The 22,350-nt window shown below is 43.6% G+C and overlaps 1 protein-coding gene across 2 annotated transcripts; it reads left to right on the top strand.

The window, feature by feature from the left end:
• The first annotated feature begins 1,001 nt into the window (after positions 1–1,001).
• Positions 1,002–22,321, top strand: LOC132700115 (histone acetyltransferase KAT6A-like). Of its 2 annotated transcripts, none has more exons than XM_060667236.1 (6): positions 1,002–1,283; positions 2,132–2,703; positions 11,330–11,763; positions 12,961–14,321; positions 15,302–15,955; positions 17,348–22,321. In XM_060667236.1, exons 2-6 carry the CDS (start codon positions 2,146–2,148, stop codon positions 21,943–21,945), a joined length of 7,605 nt encoding a protein of 2,534 aa, XP_060523219.1. In that variant the 5' UTR covers positions 1,002–1,283; positions 2,132–2,145; the 3' UTR covers positions 21,946–22,321. The 2 variants fall into 2 exon arrangements, with proteins under 2 accessions (XP_060523219.1, XP_060523220.1); XM_060667237.1 differs by having other exon boundaries at positions 1,005–1,283; positions 12,961–13,121.
• The last annotated feature ends 29 nt before the right edge of the window (positions 22,322–22,350 follow it).

Raw genomic sequence — 22,350 nt, 5'->3', positions numbered from 1 at the left:
GATATATTGATATTTCCATTGGTAATAATTTTATATAACACAAAAATTTATTGGTTAGTTTTGAATAATATCAGAGTTAAACTACCCAAAACCAGTCTTACCAGTAACAGATTAACGAGAACCTTTTTTCCAAGTTAAAGCAGTGTCTGGAAATATTTAATTCTTATCAAATGAAATTAAAACATTGCAGAATTAACCAAAAACCGATTTAAAAATTCCCTTTGAAAAACTGAATTCCATTTTCCTTCGCAAATCTGTTGAGCACTCCTCTTTCAATTCATATTCGGCCACAACTTCCAAAAGCAAATCCATTCTTTTTATGGATAAACATTTTTTATTACATGAAAATAAATTGGTTGGTTTTGAATGATTTGCCAAAATCATCACACGTGACATCTACCCCTGCCACTTTGAAGCGTTTTGCAGCCACCTTCGCCAATGCTTCCAAGAGCCCTCTGTCGGAGAGCAAGTTAAGTAGCGAACTAAATTAGAAGACCACTGTAAACCTAAACCCAATTAAAATAAATGTGTTTTTATAATGGCTTTATCTGGGAAAGCTTTGTAAAAACACAGCTTTATTGAAACAAAACCGACGATAAATGCCGACGCATAATTTTTCTGAAAAATATCAATTACCCAATTAATCCGCGTCCAATATGTCAACAAACGAAATAAAACTGCATGTGGTCACAATCCCATGATCAATTTTCGTGCGGCTTCGCTTACGAGCATCGACGTTGCCGGAGTTTCATTTCAAATACATATCGGTGTTTAATGAATGCCCTTACCGTTTTATTGTCGCGTTACCCGTAACTCACACCGAATCGCGGCGCCGTTTCCAACCCAGTGTTAAAATCGCTTTATTAAAAATCCGTTACTTATTTATGGTAATTTACGACCGACAGTTTGGCAACGCAGCGAGCACCGGTCTTTGACGAACGGAAGTGTCCACGGCGAAGATCTCTGCGGGGCGGGTGGGGCGCGGCGGGAGATGAATTGCGCGCGCTCGCAACAGGCCATTTTGTCACAATATTAACCTTTTGTTGTGATCTATCTGAAAAGAAATGTGCGATCAAATACGTTGTTTACTTCGAACCGATAGACTTTTTTATTGTCGCCGCGAGGCGAGTTCCGTTTAAAGCTAAACAGTGCGGGATCGATCGTTTGCCGTCGACTCAAGTTGGAAGCTCGACCGTTTTAAATATGTGGAAAGTCGACGGGAACTTGCCGCCGGACGCAGCCACAAAGTAACTGTCCTAATTGCATCGTTTTGTCAATTTAAGGTAAGAAATCGTGCTTAATTGTGCGTAATATCGATCGGATAGTAGTGGCGTTTTGATTTAATGTACGAATCGGCTTGCACGTTGCCCGCAACGCGAGTTTAAATCGAGAAATCGTTTCCCTGGTAATCGCCCCAATATGGCTACCGTCGGAATTCGTAATGCCAGCCAGTGGAAGCCGTGTACGCGGCGTAACGTCGAAAATAACCGTTATGCGTCCATTTAAGGTTATTTTTGCGGTACGTTCGATACTTTTTAGTGCCTGGATCGATCCGAGTTTACGGTAAGACGGGTAATTTTTCCGAAATTCGACGTGGAAAGACGTCTATCTTGGCGGGACGTTTTCCGCCGGCTTTGGATTCGCGAATTCGCAGTGCGATCGAAATCGCCTCGTAATTTGTTTATAACGGTTTTTATTTTCGTCGTCGACACATTGTTAGTTATATTTGTGTAACGTTCTACGCCATTGTTTGTTGATGTTCGAGTGTCGACAATTTTTTTAGCGCAAAAGCCACAACAAAACCGACCAAATTGTTTTACCTATTAATTTGACAGAAAATCGTTTTAAATTATAAAATGGGAATAGACCCGAACTGTGCCATAAAGCGTTTAAAAATCTTATTGGATATTTAAATATCAATACATTATTATCCACGCAAACTTGCTAATTTTGAACCGTCCTCGGAAACTTTTAATTCAAGCCATTGTGACCAACTTAACAATGTGGTTTGTTTTTGGTAGTCTGTGATTGTGTTCCTTGAATTTTTGTCATATCGCGGTGGGCGTTGAACGAACATTCCCTGTCGATTTCGGAAAATGGTAGTCTTAAGCAACGACCGCAATGTTTTCAGTCAACCGGCACACCATGAACGAACCGGAAGACGTCGCCCAAGAAGTGTGGACCGCGTGGATTCTCGACGCCATAGGTAAGATCCGTACCCAAAAACAACGACCTAGCGTCGAGAGGATATGTCACGCGATCCGTCAACACCACAACTACCACGAAGACGTGGTCGCGGAGCACCTGGAGGCCGCCGTCAAGGATGGCAGCGTGTTGAAGGTGTTCAACAAGGGCCAGAGTTCTTACAAGGACCCGGGAGGGCTCCAGAACCGCACCCTCAAAGTCCAGAAGGAGGTGGACCTGACACGGGTCGTGACCAAAGCAGTTAGAGAGTTGGGAGAACGGGACGGATCCAGTTTGAAGTCGATCGAGAAATACATCAGGCAATCGCACACCGTGATCGAGAGCGGCGATTGCGATTTGAGGAGTATTATACGATTGGCGACGAAAAGGGCTACCACCAGGCACCTGCTGATACCCAACGGGAAGAATTTCAAGTTTAATTACACGTTGCACAGTCCGGGCGCGAGGCGAAACAAGGACCGGAGGAAATCGTCCGGGAACGAGGAGGAAATACCCAAGGTGAGTGACATAACCTCAATTTTGCTTGTGTGTGCCGGTGACGCGTGGGATTCGAGCCGGGTACGATTAGCGTCGGCTTAATAAATTTATGCGCCGTTTACAGTTGCAATTTGCATAACACGTATCTATTTAGAATGTGCGATCGTTTTGTCGTATTAAATCAGACGCGGTGCTTCTAGTTTGGGCACTACAAAGAATTTTTCAGTTATCTAGTATTCTTAAAAATTTTCTAAGAGAGAAAAATAAAAATGATTACATCCCACATCAAAATAAAGAAATTGCAAATTTTTAAGCAACAATTTTATTAGGTAAGATAAGACAATACAGAATATTTAGTTATTATGTATTCTACATTAATGATGTATGTATCTATATGAAAGAAGCAGAAAAAAAGGCGCAGAACAATGTGAAACTTAAAATTACAAACATAAAATATACAATAAATAAAAATACAATAGAGTAAGGGATCTAAATTCCATTAAAATTTTATTTTTTATTTGTTTAGAAATTAATTAAAGCGGTTTTATTCAGTGTATGTATGTATGGCTTTGTAAAAGCAAAATCCAAAAACAATTTTTCACTTTCAAAAAGTCACGTGTTGCACAAAAAATAAGCAAAATAAGCAAAAGCTTATCCTATGTCCTATGACGTCATTTAAACGAAGTTCACTAAAATGTTCGATATCACTGAAGGTCTCCGTTATACCGACGTACTTGAGCGAATATAGACCAATTTTTTAAAGATTATTGTTATTTCCTAAGTCAACGTCAGGTGCTTTGCTTCGCAGCTGTCTCTGATCAATCAACACTAGCTGTTTCGTAGGTTGGGTTATGGTGAGTGGTGGCGTTATCCATCGTTTATCACTCTAAGACAGCATAAGAATGTCATCTTAGAATATTTTAAAACAAAACTTTTTGAAGCAAACACACTATACGAATTTTTACTTAGTCCCCCTCTGATCTACCACCCAGGTATTTAAATTGCCAATTGCCCACGTCCATTTTAAAAATTATCTCACAGTTAAGATTGAGTAATAACTTTTTTTGGAAATTCTCGTAACTAACACTAAACAATTTGAAACAATTTACCAATTTCTTTCAATCCACTTACCCGATGTGCTTATCTTATTATAAATATATTTAAAGATCCGTGCCTTACAACTATAATTTGTATGTGCATTCAAAGTTACAGATCCCTATTAGTTTACTATTTTGTTTTCTTTAGGCTTATGTTATGCCTGATGCGGATTTCTTGTTGCGGAAATGTAATTTCTGATAAACAATAAATAATAACAATAATAATTATAATTATATTAATAATAATTATAATAATAATGTCATTTAAAAGAAGTTGGTGTTTTCGCGTGAATATTTATTTTCTTTTTCTTTATGCAAAGAATGGCATAACCAAAGTAATTTTCTTAAATAAGCGAATTAAGTACAGCCTTAAGGAATGTGCTTTTTCACAAGTGGGAATGTATGCTGGTTTCAGAACAGCGTACATTTAGATTATTAAAATTTCAAGGTCATTAGATAGATTATTGTTTACTTTGGTCAAGCGAGAAGAAAAGAGGTCTTGAGTAAAACTCTTGTAATTGTTTTATAAAATATATATAAAAATCCTTTGTTTTCCATATTGGAACACTATGATTTGGTCGCCGGTACTTAGTTGTGCTGTTAATTTTTGCTCTGAATTAAACATGAGTTGTGAAATTTTTGCAGTTCGTTGATAATAAGAATAGAGAATACGCAAATTTGAGGATCTAAAAGAGCATGTCTTGTGTCTTCGTACGCAATTTTTTTTCACGTTTGCTTTATTGTTTCAACTAAAACGAAACGAACGTTCTGGAATATATTGGAATTTTCGACGTCACCAAGGAGTGTTTTCTCAAAATATGCACGGATTCTGAAAAACGAGTTAATATTTATTTTCTTTTTGTTCATGCAGAGAATGGCCCAACCAAAGTAATTTTTTTAAATAAGTAAATTAATTAAGGCCTTAAGGGATGTGCTGTTTCACAGGTGGGAATGTATTAAAATGCGCTGTCGTAAAATAAGATTGCTGGTTTCAGAACAGCGTACATTTAGATTTTAAAATTTCAAGGTCGTTAGATAGATTATTGTTTACTTTGGTCAAGCGAGAAGAAAAGAAGTCTTGAGTGTGGAGCTCGCTGTTCTGAAAGAAAATGAAGTGTACAGTGTACGAAAGTTAAGGGCATGCGCAGAAGATCGTTTCATGCTTCCTCGAAAGTACCACCATAGCCAATCCAATAGGTCGTCTATAAGTATGAATTATTGTGGTGTCGGAGGACTCACGTAGCCATTCAGGAGATCGAATACCAAAAGAAAACAAAAAAATCCGGCACCATTTAATTTTCGTTCCGCACCGCCCCGAATGCCGAAACCGAAGGGTTGAGTCGTCGGACACCCAGGAGTTCGCTATTGGACAGCGTGGGATTCGGCCGGCGTCGCTGACGTCGCGACGCTATTTCGCGTGCCGTCAAGATTGATCGGTTTCACCACGATTCCCGATCGGGGGCGATACTTTAAAAACGCTACGCCGTATCGCCGTTCCGTCATACGTAAAGTAGTCGTTAAGGGTAAAGGGTCAGTTTGAAGCCCGCCGTATCTCCGATTTTCTTTTGAGTGGCGCGTGAGTCGTGGCGGTATCGCGCGATTTCGAAAGTCCGGCCGAGATTTTACAGTAGGTATGTATAGTTAATAAGTATAGTATGACTAGTGATCTAGTGACCCTCGACCTAACCGAAAAATAATCAATAATAGCAAAGACTGATATTTTTCAGCTGCGTGTGCAAAAACTACGTCAATTCTTTTTTTTGTACCACAAAAAAATATGAAAGCCCATCATAAACGTATTTAATTTTATTCTTAATGTCCACAAAATATTCAGAATCTAAGATAAGCAAATAAGATTAAGACGTTTACCGAGGAGGTTATAAACTCTTTTCCGCAATACGATGAAGATCCAAGCGATATTTGAAAGCCAGCACAATGTTATCAAATGTTTCTCTGTGTGACTAAAATGGCTGCGGTTTGTGTAAACAAAGCGTTAGATATTTTTAGTCGTCAGTAATTTATGAATTTTGATTATACTAACCTTTTTTTTTATATTGTAGTTTTGTTCTAAAACTACTTTGGTTTATATAATTGTATTTATAATGCTCTTTGACTAAATTTTCTAATGTTTATATCATTTTTAGAAATCATTTTATAATAAAAAAAATATATATCCTAAGTAACGTGCTTTCAAAATCACTTTCTAAATACTGATGCAACAGTTCATTTTATCAGCGACGAGTCCGCCCCTGGCTTCAGTCGAGTAGGGTCTGTTCATAGATATAAGAAAGTGACCAATTGCTTTTGAATGGGATTATCCAAGGGTGGTCATTAACATACAATGCAATAAGATTATTACCTAAATTTAAATTCAGGTAAAATTGTGGTCCATAATAGAAAATAATTTTATATCTACCTGTATTCTTTGGTTTGGTATACTACTTAGTTTAAGTTTATTAGTAATCATTCTTATTTCGTGTGTAATACAGCGAATGTTGAATCGTGTGCGAATTATGCAAAATATGAGCGAGTCTAGTGTATCTCACTAGATGATCCCACCCAAATGTAGAAAACACTATTCTATTAAGACTATAGAAGTTATAAACAATGTTTATTTGACTCTCATTGAACGTGGTGCCAGCAAGCAAGCATCTTTAGAAGAAACGTCCACATTGACGAAAATTCCAACATCAACTGTATGGAGATTTGTAAATAATCCCATTACAACGACGAAAAAAAGAAGCGATGCTGACATTTTCACGAGTGTAGATGAAAGTGATCAATATATAATACGGCGTAAAATTTGCCAGTTATACGAGGAACAAAGCGTGCCTACATTAGATATCTTAATTAGGAGGCTTGAAAAAGATGAAACCGGCTTTAAATGTGGCAGAACTACCTTATGAAAGTGTATTCAACACATGGGTTTTAAATTTAAAAAAAAATTGACAAAAGGCAAGTTTTAATGATATCTTTTAGAGTTCGGAAATGGTGACTGGAATATCTAGAAAAAATTAGGATTTACAGAGAACAAAGGCCAATTACTTACTTGGGTGAAACCTGGTTCGACACTTATGATACCCCGGAAAAGGGTTGGGCTGACTCAACTGATAAGTGTAAAACATTCGTCCTAATAGCGTCATTGTAATGGACAAAGCAAGTGATCACAGTAGACAGTTGACTAAAACCCCTTCGTCATGTGACACAAAAGCAACAATCCAAAACTACATGTAAAATAACGACATTTATTTTCACGAGGTTCTACAAAGCTTGAACCTACAAAAGGAATATGTATGTGATAATTATGCAAAAAATCTAGGGCATACAGTTTTAAGGCTTCCACCTTACCACTGTATATTTAATCCCATTGGACATGTGTGGCACCAACTGAAATCTACCATTCGTCGTAACAATGTTTTTTCCCGTTAACTCCAATGTGCTCAAACTTTTAGAAACCGAAGTTTTTAACATCCCTCCACAAAGTTGGGCAAATTCTGTAAAACATATAGAAAAAGCAGAACAATCGTATATCCATATTGCAAATAACACAAAACAAATAATAATTAGAACAGGCGTGACAAGATTATTTTATAAAAACCTTCCGTATTTCCAATTTTAACAAAAAAATATATTTTATTTTATTTTTATTCGTGTGCTATTGGAACGATCTTGTCTGGCCCGATCGAATTGTAATTTTTTTTAAGCGGTTGTTCTAACTAGTTAACAGTTTCACTCAATGTCGGACTATATGAAAAAGGAACGTTCGAGATGAATTTATAATTTAGCAGACGTAAATAATCGATGAAAAACCGAGGGAAAAAATCGAAACTGTTGTCGCGATTTTTATTATTCACCACGCGACGGGGTTAATTATATAAATTATGCGCGACCCTTCAGGCGTCTTATTCCCGCGGTCTCGTTATATACGGGGCGCTTATTGTCTGCGAACGCGCCAGTCGCCTAAGCAGGAGCGACGGGAACCTGTTACTATCGTCCCTCCCTCGTATTTCGCGGCCCTGTAATTTATTAACGCCATTCGGAGTTTTATTTTTCTTTATGAGGGAAAACAAAAAGCGGTCTGTCATTTTCTCATCGCCCCGCTTACGTCACGCCCGTTTAACGTAGGTAAATATTTCATCCGATGCTAATCTTGATGGTGTATCGGTATCGATTCCAGCGACAAATAGAGAAAAGGTAGGTTTTTAACTTAAGTCGGTAATTTTGTTACTCATTCAATTTTTCATTGTTTTATACCAAATTTAAAAGTGTTTTGTCCGATACTTTCCACCTCCTGACCCTGTAAATTTTACGAAAATAATTTAGATGAGGAGGAACTTAATGTGTAATATTTAGATATGAATAAAGGCTTTTTGTTTTTACAATGGTAATAACAGGTGGGGTTGAGCTATTTTAATCACTCATTCTACCACATTGTCGAACATATGTTGTTAATGTTTCCACTGCTGTTTTTCTCTGCAAAATATCAAGACCAACTGATGTTGTTTTTAAAATGCTTAATTATTCTTGGGCTGCATGTTTGAGCCCAATATTTGACACCTATTGGTAAATGGTCGAATCTGTTTTTGTTTTCTTCGCAGATTTTTAATAATATATCGCACTTGTGTGTGTTTTTTTTTCGTATTTTGATTGTCCCATATAAAATTGTGTTGTGACGCTACTGATATGGGCATTGCAACGAAAATTTAACCACAGACTAAGGAGATGATGCACTACTCAATCAGTTTGACAGATGCGCCTCAGCTTGTACAGGGTGTCCCAAAAAAGTGGTGCCGTTTTGGCGAATTCAATTAACAAAACCTCAAGATTTTCAAATGGAACACCGTATATTTTTATTCAGATATCAATTCTAGGACAAAAAATAAGGTAAGTTTGTAATTTATCTTATATTTCAATTTTTTTCAACTTTTTGAAATATTCGATAACACCCGTATAAATTCTTGTTGAAATTAAATCTGCCCCCACGTTAGGGTCACTTGTTGGCAATATTCGGTAATTTTTAAATAGCAAAGACATGGTACTACGTCTTTTAAGAATATAATACTCCAGATATACGAATAAAACCTATTGCTAACAAGACAGGTTGTCCATTAATACGTGGAAATTTTGAAAAAAATCGACTCTATACTACAAACTTGAACATAAAACTTCAGAATTCATAACATTTAATAGTAAATTATCTATCTTGATTAAAAGTAGCTAATAACAAAAATATGTAATTAAAGTTTATAGGCTAACTAAACAAGGTAACGAATTTGCTATTTAAAAAATACCTAATATTGCCAACAAGTGACCTGATATTTTAATGCTTTAAATTCAACAAGAATTTATACGTGTGTTATCTTAAACCGAACCGAATATCTCAAAAATTAAGTAAAATTTAAATATAAGATAAATTACAAACTTACCTTATTTTTTAGAGGTTAATTTCTTAAGAAATTAACCTTTATTTTAACCAAGTATTCCAAAAATGTCAAAATATACAGGGTGTTTCATTGAAAATAACAAAGTTGATGTCGGGGGAGGGGACACTTTTGGGGCACCCTGTATCAACAAAAATATAATATTTTAAATCTTCAGGAAAGTTCAAGAAATTAGCAACACTATTCCATCGCACATCAGTTGGAAGGACTAAAGCTTTGCCTCCTGCTTGACAGAATCTCGCTCTAGCTAGATGGTTACCGCGAAAATTTTGGATTTTATTAAATTTATACGGTTACCTTTAAGTATGTTGAAAATCGTGTGCATTCTTTCTTAAGATAAAGAAATTACATGATATGAATGCGAAATATTTTTTTTATGTATCTTAAAAAATAAAAATAAGTATCTAGAAATTATAAACATTAACATAAATAAAATATATATGAATTCAAACTTTGGCAAAAAAAGGCAAAATGAGCGTGACTTGTTTTAAATAATAAATGCTTTATTTCTCTTGATAATGTTTACGAGATAGAAAGCTAAATATAAAGTGACGAAAGTAATAAAACAAAATATTATTTACCCACCTGTATTTCTTTCTTGTTGCTTATTATCACGAATGTCATAGTGCACTTTAAGTCTTTGAATTATCTCTTGAATTTCTTTCTGGCAGATTTTACAAATCGCTCTACACCTAGATTTATTTCGATCTGTTGTTTTAATGGAAATCTATCTGCCACATGCTATTTTCTTTTCTTCCAGCCATTTAAATGTTTTCACCTAATGCTCTATTTTTCACTAGTTCCACTCCTTTGACGAACCACCAACTAAATACGCGAGACGTATTCGACAGCGACAATTTATAGATTTATAGAAATATTTTGTAATTGCTACAAAAAAGCGTATTCTTATGAAATAAAAAAAAACTGTTTTCATTGTTTTGTGCCAACTTTCAAAGTGTTTCGCTTTTATTGTTGTATTTGCCACTAAAATATATTAGCGGTGCATAAAATAAGTTTTTCTACTTCTGACGCGGTTTTGGTTTTTAGTGGGCGCAGTACAACAAATTTGGTTAAATGATCTTGATAATTTAAAATAAATGTAAATTCGTTATCTCGTTGTGGGTTGTAAATCTATCCGTTTGACACCTAGAATTTATTTCACTCGTCAAAATTGGTTTTATTACAATTAATTTTTTCTTGCCCTTTGCCTTATTAATTTCATTCAATAATCTGTTTCGGTCACCATGACCAATAATATTTTGTCATACTGATGGTTTAAATGAATTTTATTTTTCTTTTTTGTACTACAATCTGTTCTACTTTGTTTTTTAATTTTTCTTTTTGTTCCATTATTTTTTAAAAATTCTAAGTAAAAATTTTTTTTTGTAGAAAAATTGAAAGTTTTTTGGGTTTGGGTTTTTTTCTCTAAAAATCTTAAATTATATCCAGAAATCTTCAGTAAAAACTGAATAAATAAGAATTAAAAGTTCAGATTTTCACGAAATTATATATATTCACATGACAATTGTTTCGGCAAATGCAATATATATATACCGAAAAATGACAATAAAACATTAATTAATGTTGTTGTGAGAATTTAAGTTTAATAATGGAGATATATTTAAATCTAATTGATCGATATATTTTATTTATTACATTTGAATGTCTCATTTTGTTAATTTTCTACTTTTTGTAGCTGTATGTAAAATATAAAAATTGTCGTCAAAAATTTGTTTTTCTGTGTTTAAGTGATAATAATTAGAATCTAGACTATTGTTTTTAAACGTTCTTTTATGTTCGTTAATACGTTTCTTGAAGGATCTACCTCTTTGTCCAATATAACTTTTAGGACATGAGTCGCATTTCAACATGAAGACACCTGATTTTGAAACAATTGTCATGTGAATATGAATATATGAATTTCGTGAAAATCTGAACTTTTAGTTCTTATTTATTTTGTTGTATGGATTTTCATCAGTTCAATTTTTAATAAAAACTGCCTCGTTCTATTTGAAATTCCGAGGTTACTTTTGTTGAAAATGTTCTTCAAAATCGGCCATAAAGTTTCCGTTCCGTTGTTACATCGGTTTTTTTTTCTTTTTTTGACAGCTACCGGTGCCTTTACCGATCTGTTCCGAGTGCCTGGGCACCGAGGTGAAAAACAAAAAGGGCGTTGCAGAGAAACTGAGCGCGTGCTCCGAGTGCGGCTCGTTCGTCCACCTGAGCTGCACCGCCGCCGGTCCCGAGCTAGCCGCCCTAATCGCCAAGGGCAGCAAATGGTTCTGCGAGGAGTGCAAGCAGTGTGATGGTTGCGGCAATACCGGCGTGTCGACGTGTCTGCTGTGCTGTTGCAGCTGCGAGCGCAAGTACCACATGGGCTGTCTGGACCCGCCCGCCGAGAAGAAACCCAAGTGCCCGTGGCGGTGCCGCCACTGTCTGAGCCATCACGACAGCGTCGGCAAGGCGCAGAAAAAGGAGCCGGGCAGCGCGGTCCGCAAGAAGATCGACAAAGTGAGGGAGAGGATCAAGGAGAAGAACCAAAGGTGAGCCGGTTACTTGGGGAAATTATTAATAACGCTCTGTATAAGCCTTAGCCCATGTATGAGTTCAATCATTATTTGCCAAAGGAGAACAACATATTACGGTTGTATTTGTTTATTTTTCATCCATACAAAATAAATAATGAATATTTATTTCTTTAAAAAAATTTGGAATGGAACTACTCACTATTCACGGACTTTGCTTGCCGATAAGAAACCATTATAAATTCTATGCAAACGATGAAAGATGAAAATTGACGAACATATTAATTAGATCGTCTTACAAAAATACTCAGTTCCAAAAGATATATGAGGAGAGTTGAATGGAACTACTTGGTTATTCACGGAAATATTAATCATACTGCAATGGATTGGATTCAAAAGGGTAACGGTATGGTCTGTTCATAGATATAAGAAAGTGACCAATTACTTTTGAATGGGATTATCCAAGGGTGGTCATTAACATACATACACGGTCATTAACATACATACATACATACATTACATAAGTCTTCCACCTTACCACTGTATATTTAATCTCATTGAACATGCTTGGCGCCAGCTGAAATCTGCCATTCGTCGTTACAATGTTTTTCCCCGTGTTAACTTCAATGTCCTCAAACTTATAGAAACCGAAGTTTTTAACATCTTTCCACAAAGTGGGGCAAATTCTGTTAAACATATAGAAAAAGCAGAACAATCGTATATCCATATTGCAAATAATATAGAACCAATAATGATTAGAACAGGCGATGATAGCGATAGTGATACTGATATATTATGTGAATAATTTTAAGTAATTTAAGTAGGTAATAAAATTAATTTGTAATTTTATTTTAGATTTAAACATAAACACATACATAAATAAATAAATATTGTTTAGTATCTTTCATAACAAATCCCCAAATAATTAAATTCTAAGCAAAGTACGGACCTGTTGGGCCATATTTCATTCTTACAGCTTGCCCGGGTCTTTCGTTAATTCGTATCAGTTAGTCACTTTCTACCTGATTTAGAGTGTTTTGAATCTCACAAATTAAGAGTCTCATGTTCTAACAACTCCAGAGTTGCAGAGTAGCAAACATCGAGGAACGGGTGAGAAAGGCAATATGCAAGGCGAAGATTCCGAGTGACAGTTCAATTTTCGCAATCTTGAACGGCGCGCATAGATGTTCATCCTTGTCCGTTTCTTGTGTTTAGATCGAAAGAGGCGGCGTCGACGTCGCCGGCCGCGCCCCCGCCCGCATTACTGACGTCGTCGAGTCCCGCGACGCCGACGGCGGCCACCGCCAGGACGCCGAACCGGAAAAGCGCTAGAGCGACGGCGAACGAGGGCGGCGACAGCGACAGCGAAACTGAGGGTACGCCAAATCCTGTCACCGCCACCGATACACACCCGCGCCTCCCCGTCACCGCTCACCGACAAAGACCCCATCCCCGCAGTCCCCCGCCCCCGCCGACCCCCGCGTTAGATAACCTCGACACCCACGACCGGATGTCCAAGGAGAAACAGAAATTTTTCAGACATTCCGCGTTCAACGCGGAAAAAAAGAAGCGTAATAATAATAATAATAATAACAATAACAATAAGAGCAAAGCGGTCGAATTGACCACCCGCACTAGGACGCGGAACGGTAAAATTAAAGAGGAAGCGACCACGACGACACGTAAGAGCCCGCGAGGCGGTAAAAAGGACGAGGCTCCGGACGAGTCGGATACCGCGGAGTCCTCGTCCGACGGCGACGGCGACGAATGCTCGAGTAGCAGTTCGTGCACGTCCGACGACGACGACGACGACAGCACCGATTCGGACTCGTCGGTCGAAGCCGGTTACTCGGAGTCGAGGATACGGATGCAAAAGGTGGCGACGTCGTCGACGGTCCCGTTCGCGTCGAAACGCGAGACGTTCGGCAGCGTCGGCGGTATAAAAGTCGACAACAAGGACGCGCCGTGGGGTTTCGCAGCGGCGGCGGCGGCGGCCATCGTCAATAAAAACTCGTTTGCCGACGATAAGGTTCCGCGGAAGGAAGACGTAGGAGCCGTCGCCGCCTCCGAGACCGTCAGCCACCAACTCAAGGGGCTGTTCGACGGCCTGTCTCACTTTTTCGCCGCGCCGTCTCCGAACCGCAAAACCCGCACCCAACCGGATTACAATCCCAACAGGCGAAAGCCTCGGGACGTGTCCGCACCCTTCGATGGCGAACAAAAAAAAGAAAACCGCAGGCCGGCTTCCCCCCCGTCCGTCCCAAAAAGCCCCGTCCCCGTGGCTCCTCCGTCGTCCTCGCGCCGTGCGTCCCCCCCTAGCGAGCCCGCGCTCAAACGCCCGCCCGCCGCCATATTGTCGCCCAGCGATCTCGTAAAGACTGCGGTTAATTCGAAATTCGAGCTCGAGGCCGACCACAGGAAGTTGTTTAACACCGAGTGCGCAGCCGCATCCGCAGCCGCCGCCGCCGCCGCCGCCGCATCCGCCTCGACGACGACGCAGGCGAAAAAGCGCAGCCAAACCGCCGTCGCACCTAAGGCGCCGCCGCCCACGGCCCATCTTACCACCAATCAGACGGGTAAGATCGGAACTCCTGCCTCGGTGCCCGGCAAATCTGCTCCCGCCCCGCTCCCGTAGCGTCCATGAACGCGTGACCCGGTGCACGTTTTCGCGCGTTTGATTCTCTCTCCGTCCTCCTCGTCCGATTCCCGGGTTAACCTGCCGCCCCTCCGTCCCGATTTTGAACGTCTCTTAACACTTGGAACGCTTGCGATGCATGCCCTATCTCTCTTTCTCTCGAAAGTATGTAGTTTTAACCTCACATACCTCCGTTAACGTTACACGCACGCACGAAACACCGAAACAACAGTTTCTGATGTTACCTGATCTGATGGCGGTTTAACCGTTTGGCGTCACGTTGGTCCTTCGAGCCGGATGACGCTCGGCGACGGCGAGAACAACAGCAGCAAAAACGCGGAAACTTGATCGATTTAATTTGCGATCGCGTTAGTCCGCGTAGTACGGCCGCCTAAGCGGACAAATAATTACGGTGGCCTGATCTCAGATGCTTATATCTATAAGTCGCCACTTTTGGTCCTTCGAGCCGGATTGTCATTCGGTGGCGTTTATGGTAGTTCTTTAAAATAGGAAGTTCGACTGAACCCCGACTGGTTTTCCGATCCAAGTCGAGATATCAATTTGCTCCTTCGAGTCGGATTATGTAAAGAATGTGGGTGTGCAATTACGAACTCTTGAACCGTTATTAAAACGAGTAGTTCATATGAAACGCTAATATAACAACCGCTTTGCCGATTAAATCGAAGAACCAAATCGGAGCGGCAGTTTGGTCCTTCGAGCCGGATTATATTTTAATTTATTGTCGTTCGTCAAAAGCGATCCAAGTTAGAAGGATCAAATCGTCGCTGCGTTGCTGGGGGGGGGGGGGTCTCAGGCTCCGGCATTAACGCACACATTTTCCCGGAATATTTCGATATTAACCTTTAGAAACGTCCGTCGATCGTGGTTTCGGATCGAAATCATACCGCACGTTTGTTCCAGAGGAGCCGAGACGGATTTATCTCCCGCCAGGCGTTTCCCTAAAAGACCTGGAGCTGTTCCGCGAGGCCCGCGAAAAGGCGAACGCGGCGACCGCGATCATTTTGCAGGCCGCCCAGCAAGCGAACGAGGCGAACCAGCAGCTGACGTCGCCGTCGTCCGCGATGCTGTCGCAGCCGCGTAATCCCGGCGCCATCGAGTTCGGCAAATACGAGATCCAGACGTGGTATTCTAGTCCGTTTCCGCAGGAGTACGCTCGTCTCCCGAAGTTGTTCCTGTGCGAGTTTTGCTTAAAGTACACCAAGAGCAAGGCGGTCCTCGAGCGGCACCAGGACAAGTGCACGTGGCGGCACCCGCCCGCCACCGAGATCTATAGATGCGGCGACATTTCCGTATTCGAGGTCGACGGCAATGTCAACAAGATCTACTGTCAGAATCTTTGCCTGTTGGCGAAACTCTTTCTCGACCACAAGACCCTGTACTACGACGTCGAACCCTTCCTGTTTTACGTGCTGACCAAGAACGACAAGAAAGGGTGCCACCTGATCGGTTACTTCTCCAAGGAGAAGCACTGCCAGCAAAAATACAACGTCTCGTGTATCATGACGATGCCGCAGTACCAACGTCAGGGTTTCGGACGGTTTTTGATCGAGTTCAGTGAGTATTTTCTGTGGAATCGACATTTGTCACTTCTGTGGCTTTTCAAATGATACTTTGGTCATTGGAACCGGATTATATTTGTGCCAGAATTTCTTGAGTCGGAAAATACAAATTTTTTTGGGCTTGAATTAAATTCAATCTGCTATGGTATTAGAACGGTTGGTAGATATATGAACGAAAAAGCGCTAACAGTATCATATTTGGCAAACTTTGAATCAAGAATGAAATACGGAATAATTTTTTGGGAAAGAAATGTGTGAAATGTGTTTAAACACAAATGAGACTTTTGACGGTATACCCTCTATATATATTTGCTTTACGCTCCTTCACAGCAATAAAATACAGAAAAATACAGAAAATTATAATACGAGATCGCAATATTACACCTTAACCTTACTTCGCCTACAAATCACTGAAAAGATTATAAGTGTGTGTTAAACTGTTTAATATACTACCTTTAAATGTTAGACGAATTAATAATAGGAATGTGTTTAAAAGGAAAATTAAAAAACTCTCAATTGAACTTGAGTCATATACCTTAGACAATTATCTAAACGTGCAAATAATTCTTAGATAATATTAAGAATATAATGCAGTATTACGATTGTTCTAGCAATAAGTATCTCTAGTTGTAGTTGACCTACTGCGGGTCTTTGACGTCGTTTCGTTTATTGTTAAACAAATTAGATCCGATTTTTTATAACGCTGCATTAGAGAAAATTTGACCATGAAATGTTAAGAATTCAAAAGGAGTAGAACGGCACAGGCTTTCAAGAACAACTCAATTTTGAACTGTGTTTGGTGATGCGGCCGAGGTTTTGAGGGGGGAGCGGGGAGTGAAGGGGCGAAGGGTTGAGACCATATAGCCACTAGAGGTATATAGAGAATCTGCAAGGTAAGACACCAACCAACTTATGGAGCAACTATGAAAAAAATGTTGAGAAGGAAATACGAATGTCGCCTGCGGCGTATCGGTTTATCGGTAGGAGGGCCACTTTATTATATGGTTAAGACAGAGGTAAGAATTGTGGGGGATGGAAGGTTAGGGGAAGAGGGAGTAGATGAGGGTTTCCAATGACCTTGAACTAGGACAGAATTGAGGTAGTTTTTACCTTAAATTTCCTTATGTAAAAATGCCGAAATTTATTCTTGAACGCTTGTACCTATCTACTTAAAATAAAAGGTAGAGTTTAGAAAAGCAAAATCCTTTCTTCATGACTGTGCTAAAAGAAATATTACATAATGTTTGCGTTTCCTCTTTTCCGTAATATAATCGTCAAAAAATTAAACCGAACTGATTAACAAAAATAATTGTTTAGTAAAAATAAAATGAAGAATAATGACGTCTTTTAAGCGATTGACTGATTTTCCCGGGTCTCTATTTTTTAGGTTATCTGTTGTCGAAGGAGGAGGGCCAACCGGGCACTCCCGAGAAACCCCTTTCCGATCTCGGCCGGGTGTCGTACCACTCTTACTGGAAGTCGGTCGTGCTGGAGTACCTTCACGTCCATCGCGGCAAAGAGATAACGCTCACCGACATCAGCAAAGACACCGGCATGTATTGTCAGGACATCGCCCTCGCGTTCCAACTGCTCAACTTCATCAGTTACGTGTCGACGGACGAAGGGGGCGTGGCGCCCGCCATAAGCGTAGACTGGGCGAAAGTGGACGCTCATGCCGACAGGGTTGCCAAATCTAAGACCCGGATCTACATCGATCAGGAGTGCCTGAGGTGGACACCGTTGCTGACCAACGCGGCGAATCAGTTCAGGGAAGACAAATCGGACGCGGAGAAGGAGGAATCGATCGAGACCGCCGACGTGATCACCGCCCCCGAGAAGATAATCATCGAGAACACGCAGGGGGTGAAATTGAAGCGCGGCAAAAAGAGGAAAGTGGTCGTGGCGGCGACGAGGACTCCGAAAACTCCCAAGGTGGAAACGAAACCGGTGGTGGAGAGCGTCGAGCACGTCGAGGAAGTCGAGATAACGTCGTCGGGACGCAAAAGGACCAGACCGGTCAAATACAACGAGACCACTTATTGCGATATTAAGCCGAAACGCGAGCAGCACGCCACTCAGGCCGGCGCCGAGACGGCGAAACGCAAAAGGAACAACGAATCGTCGGAGGTGGAAAAAGAGGCGACGACGAAAAAGAGTAAAGCGGGGGCGGACGTGGGCGGGGTCGAGACGACGCCGGTCATGCCCGGCCGACCGAGACGCGGCGGCACGCAACAAGCGAAGAAGGTGGTGGGCGAGCGATGGTCCCAACGTAAACTTAAGAAACAGCAGGAGCAGCAGCAGCAGCAGAAGAACAAGGAGCCGGCGAAAACGGAAGAGGAGGAGGTGGAGGAGAAGGCCAAAGAGTCGGACGATATCCCGGTTCTCGAACCGGCGGCGGCTCCCGCCCCCGAAGACCGGGAAACGAGTCGAGCCGCCCCGGTTTTGACGCCGCAAGTGAAGAAGCGGCCGATGAAGAAGAAACGGGGCTGGGTGAAGGGCAGATCGCGACGCACGTTCGGCGTCGTCGACAAGCAGCTCAAGCTTCCCGAGCTTATCAAGGCGAAACTCCAGAAGGATAGCGAAAGCGAGTCGATCCCGTCGGAAAAGTCGGAAGACGAGGCCGCGTCGAAGGAGGGCGACGTCGCGACGCCGCCCCCCGCGTTCGTCGACAAACACGAGAAGAAGAAGTTGAAGTTGGCGTCGAGGATCTCGACGGAGGAGGACTCGAGCGCGGAGGCGGACGACGAGATGGAGAACGACGAGCTGCCGGCGCCCAAGGACGCGTCGCCCAGCAAGTATAAGTTCGCGAAGGAGGGCGGCGGGGACGCGAGGACGCCGCCGAAAAACCGGACGCCGAAATCGAGTCCGACGAAATCGGATGACGTCAAAGCGACCGCCCCGGTTCTGTATTCGACTACGTCCGAGTCGGAGACGGAAATCGACGGACAAAAACTGAAAATTATCTCGCAGAAGGAGGCGCTCGAACGACCTAGTCTATTTGTCGGCGCTCCCGAGGCCGCGGACAAAGACGCGTCGGCGGAGGCGGCGACGCGGGAGAAGGAAACCGACAAAGAGGAGGCGAAAGTGATCGACGAAGCGGACGTCGAATCGGGCAGGAAGTCGATCGACATGGAGATCGAGAAAATGGGCCACACTCAGGAGATAATCGTCCAGGAGGCGCCTCAACAAGAGTCGACCGTCAAGACAGAGGAGGAGCGGAAGCAACCGATCGACGCCGCCCCGGAGGAAAAACCGGAAACAGATTGCGCACCCGAGAGCGAAACCAAACCGGAAGCGGAACCTGCGCCGCCGTCGCCGCCAGCCGCGACCGAAGTACCCAAAACCGAAGCGCGAGAGGCGCCGCCAGTACTCGTGGTAGCCGCACCGGAACCGCGCAAACAGGAACCCGCGAATCCGCCACCCAGCGTCGTAGTGAACAACACCCAACACCAACCGCCGCCGCCGCCGCCGCCGCCGCCCAAGGTTCAATCGCCTCCCAAACCGGAGGTGATCGTCAGCCCCGAGAAACCGAAGGAACCGCCACCGCCGCCACCTCCGGCGCAGCCCGTCAAGGCGAGCCCGAAACCGGCGCCCGTCCCGGAACCCAAATCGGTCATAGAAAAGCATCCCGCGAAAGAGACGAAAACGTCGCCGCAGGAATACATCAAACCCAAGGAGGAGATCAAAATCTCGCCGAAACAGGAGACGACGAAACCCAAAGCGGAAAAGTACGACGACAAACGGTACCACCAGAAGATGGCGCACGACGAGAAAGCGGCGTACGATTCGCAGGCGTTCTTGGCGAGCGCGATGGCGTCGCAAGGTTACCACATGAACATGAACATGTCGTCGGCGCCGCAGTACCCGTGGCAGTGGGAAACGTTGTGGGGCAAGAGTTTGTACTACGACACGGCCAAGAGGGAGTACGCCGGTTATCCGATGCCGCCGCTTCAGTTTCCCCCGTTGGACATGCTGCCGAAGCAGCAGCAGCCGCCCGGCTGTGAAAAAGAGAAACCGCCGAGCAAGGGTAACCGACAAGAGTCGAAGTACGCGCAGCAACAGCAGCAGCACCAGCAGGTAGGAAACGGCGGCAACGGTTCGTGCAAGTCGAGCAAGAGCGGCGAGCACCGCGAAAAGAACGTTTCGCCGAAGAAGGACGAGAAATTGAGACACAAGAGCGAGCAAGACGCCAAGCATCATCATTCCGGCGAGTCCGTGAAGGGCGCGGCGACGTGCTCGGTACAGGGCGGCAAGATGCCGCCCTGCGTGCCGCAACCGCTCGTTAATTTAGCGCCGAAAAGCGCAACGAAACCCAAAGAAGAGATCAAGCTCGATCAACACGAAGCACCGAAAGTCGCGACCACGACCCACGTGAAACAGACGCCTCCGACGCCGGATATCCCGTCGATGGGCGTGTACACGCCCGACTCGACCACCAACTCGGTGCACAGTCTGCAGTACGGACAGTGCGACATCGACGTCGCGCAGCTCGGTCTCGAGTCGCCAGCGTCGATATCGAGCGACATGGCGTCGCAAAATTCGGCCGAAGGGGTGGCAAGGCCGTCGTCGGCCATGAATCCCGCCGCCCCGCCTCAAACGAATTACGACTGCACCGTGCAGCACAACATGCAACAAAACATGCAGAGCCAGAACATCACGGTGCCGGCTTCGAGTCCCGGCATGAACCCCACCATGCAGATCCAAAACAGTCAACAGATCGCGCCGAATGGGAAGAGACAGATGCAGCAGCAGCAACAGCAGCAGCAGAGGAGCAGAGCGAATACGCCGTCGACGAAGCAGCAACACAACATCAGATCGACGCCGCCGAGCGGCGCCGGTCGACAGAGGGCCACGCCCCCGTCCGGTCACCAGCACCAGATCAACATGCAAGCGAGCCCGTCGGCGCCGCCGCAACACCAACAACAGCACCAGCAGCAGTTGCAGCAACACCTGCACCACCAGGTGGCGGCCGTGCATCAGGGCTACGCGCATCACCAGCTCGCGCCCGCGCCGCCGATGCATCAACACCCGCACCACGCCCACCACTCGGTCATCAGTCAGGCGAACTACATACCGGTGGCGAGTACGCAGGCGTTCCCGTCGCAGACGAACAGCACGTACGTCAACGTGCCGATGACGACCGTCATCCAGCACCGCATGAGCGCGCAGCAGAGCGGCGTCAGCCCGTTGGGTCACCAGAAACTCGCGCCGTCGCCCAGTTGCGCGGTGACTACGGGCCCGCCCAGTTTCTACATTCAAACTAACCCTCATAGCCATACGCACGCGCCCGCGGTGCCCACCCCTTCGCCTTCGTCGCTACAAGGCAACAACCCCGGCGGCGCCCAACCGGGCAACTCGAGCTGTAGCCTCGCGAAACTCCAGCAACTCACCAACGGCGTGATCCCGCCGTCGTCGTGCAATACGATGACCCCGCCCCCGACGGCGATGACCCCGCCCACTCATCACCCGCACGCGATGACCCCGCCTCCCAGTCACCAGATGCTGCCCAATCAGACGGTGAGGACGCCGCCGTCCGGCATACCGCCCAATTTGCAGCAGCAGGTGCTCGGCTACCATAAATACTACCAGGCGAACGTGAATCAGCTGAGCGGCAACGTGACGCCCCCTATCGGTCAGAATTTGGGCCGTTCGGGCGGTCGGACTTCGACGACGAACGTGGCCGCCATGCAACACATGCAGCCGTCGTCGAGCCGCGTCAGCCCGAACGTGCCCCTCAATCCTTACGTGATGAACAATTCGTTGAACGGGTACAGGATGGCGCCGCAGCAGACGCCCGGCGCCGTCACCGGTTATATAACGAACACGGCCGCGGGATTTATCAACAACGCGCAGATACCGATGCAGATGATGAACATGGCCGCGCAGAGCCAGTACCAGGACCAGGCGTTGCAGAGGGCGCAGCCGAACGCGATGTATACCTACAGTTACATAAACGGTATCATGCAGCCGTTGAACAGACACTAAAAAGTGCGATCGGTGAGATTTGTCGAGACGGATATGCCTTAACGTCGGCGATTTAGTTACGCCCCGCCCCCTTTTTTCTTTCGTTCGTTGAATAAACAGGCTGTGCCGGCTACTTTATTAGACACTGTATTATCATCTTTTTTATGCTAACATTGCGGGAATTGGTGCGACGCGATGGTAGACGTTTCTCCTGTTGAGAGAGTTTGTTTTTCCCCCTTTTGTATATAATTCGATAATCAAATTTGTACAAGGTTAAGTGTTTGATGTTTTAACACTATTTTTATTATATGATATATATATATTTTGGTAAATAGCACTGTGATTAGATACGTTATTGTTAGAATATCAGTACCAGTTACTGACGTTTTGCTGTACATTTTTTTTATTTGTACATTATTAAAGAGT

The sequence above is a fragment of the Cylas formicarius genome, unplaced genomic scaffold (genome assembly GCF_029955315.1).
Source record: "Cylas formicarius isolate icCylForm1 unplaced genomic scaffold, icCylForm1.1 PGA_scaffold_3__17_contigs__length_32017465, whole genome shotgun sequence".
Taxonomy (NCBI): Eukaryota; Metazoa; Arthropoda; class Insecta; order Coleoptera; family Brentidae; genus Cylas; species Cylas formicarius.
This window is presented reverse-complemented; position numbering and strand designations above follow the sequence as displayed.

Bases quoted from the DNA above. Each gene is read 5' to 3' on its own strand.
- LOC132700115 (XM_060667236.1), top strand. From the start codon at position 2,146: ATGAACGAACCGGAAGACGTCGCCCAAGAAGTGTGGACCGCGTGGATT. The intron at 11,764-12,960 runs GTGAGCCGGTTA...TCTTGTGTTTAG, and splicing joins ATCAAGGAGAAGAACCAAAG to ATCGAAAGAGGCGGCGTCGA. The intron at 15,956-17,347 runs GTGAGTATTTTC...TCTATTTTTTAG, and splicing joins ACGGTTTTTGATCGAGTTCA to GTTATCTGTTGTCGAAGGAG.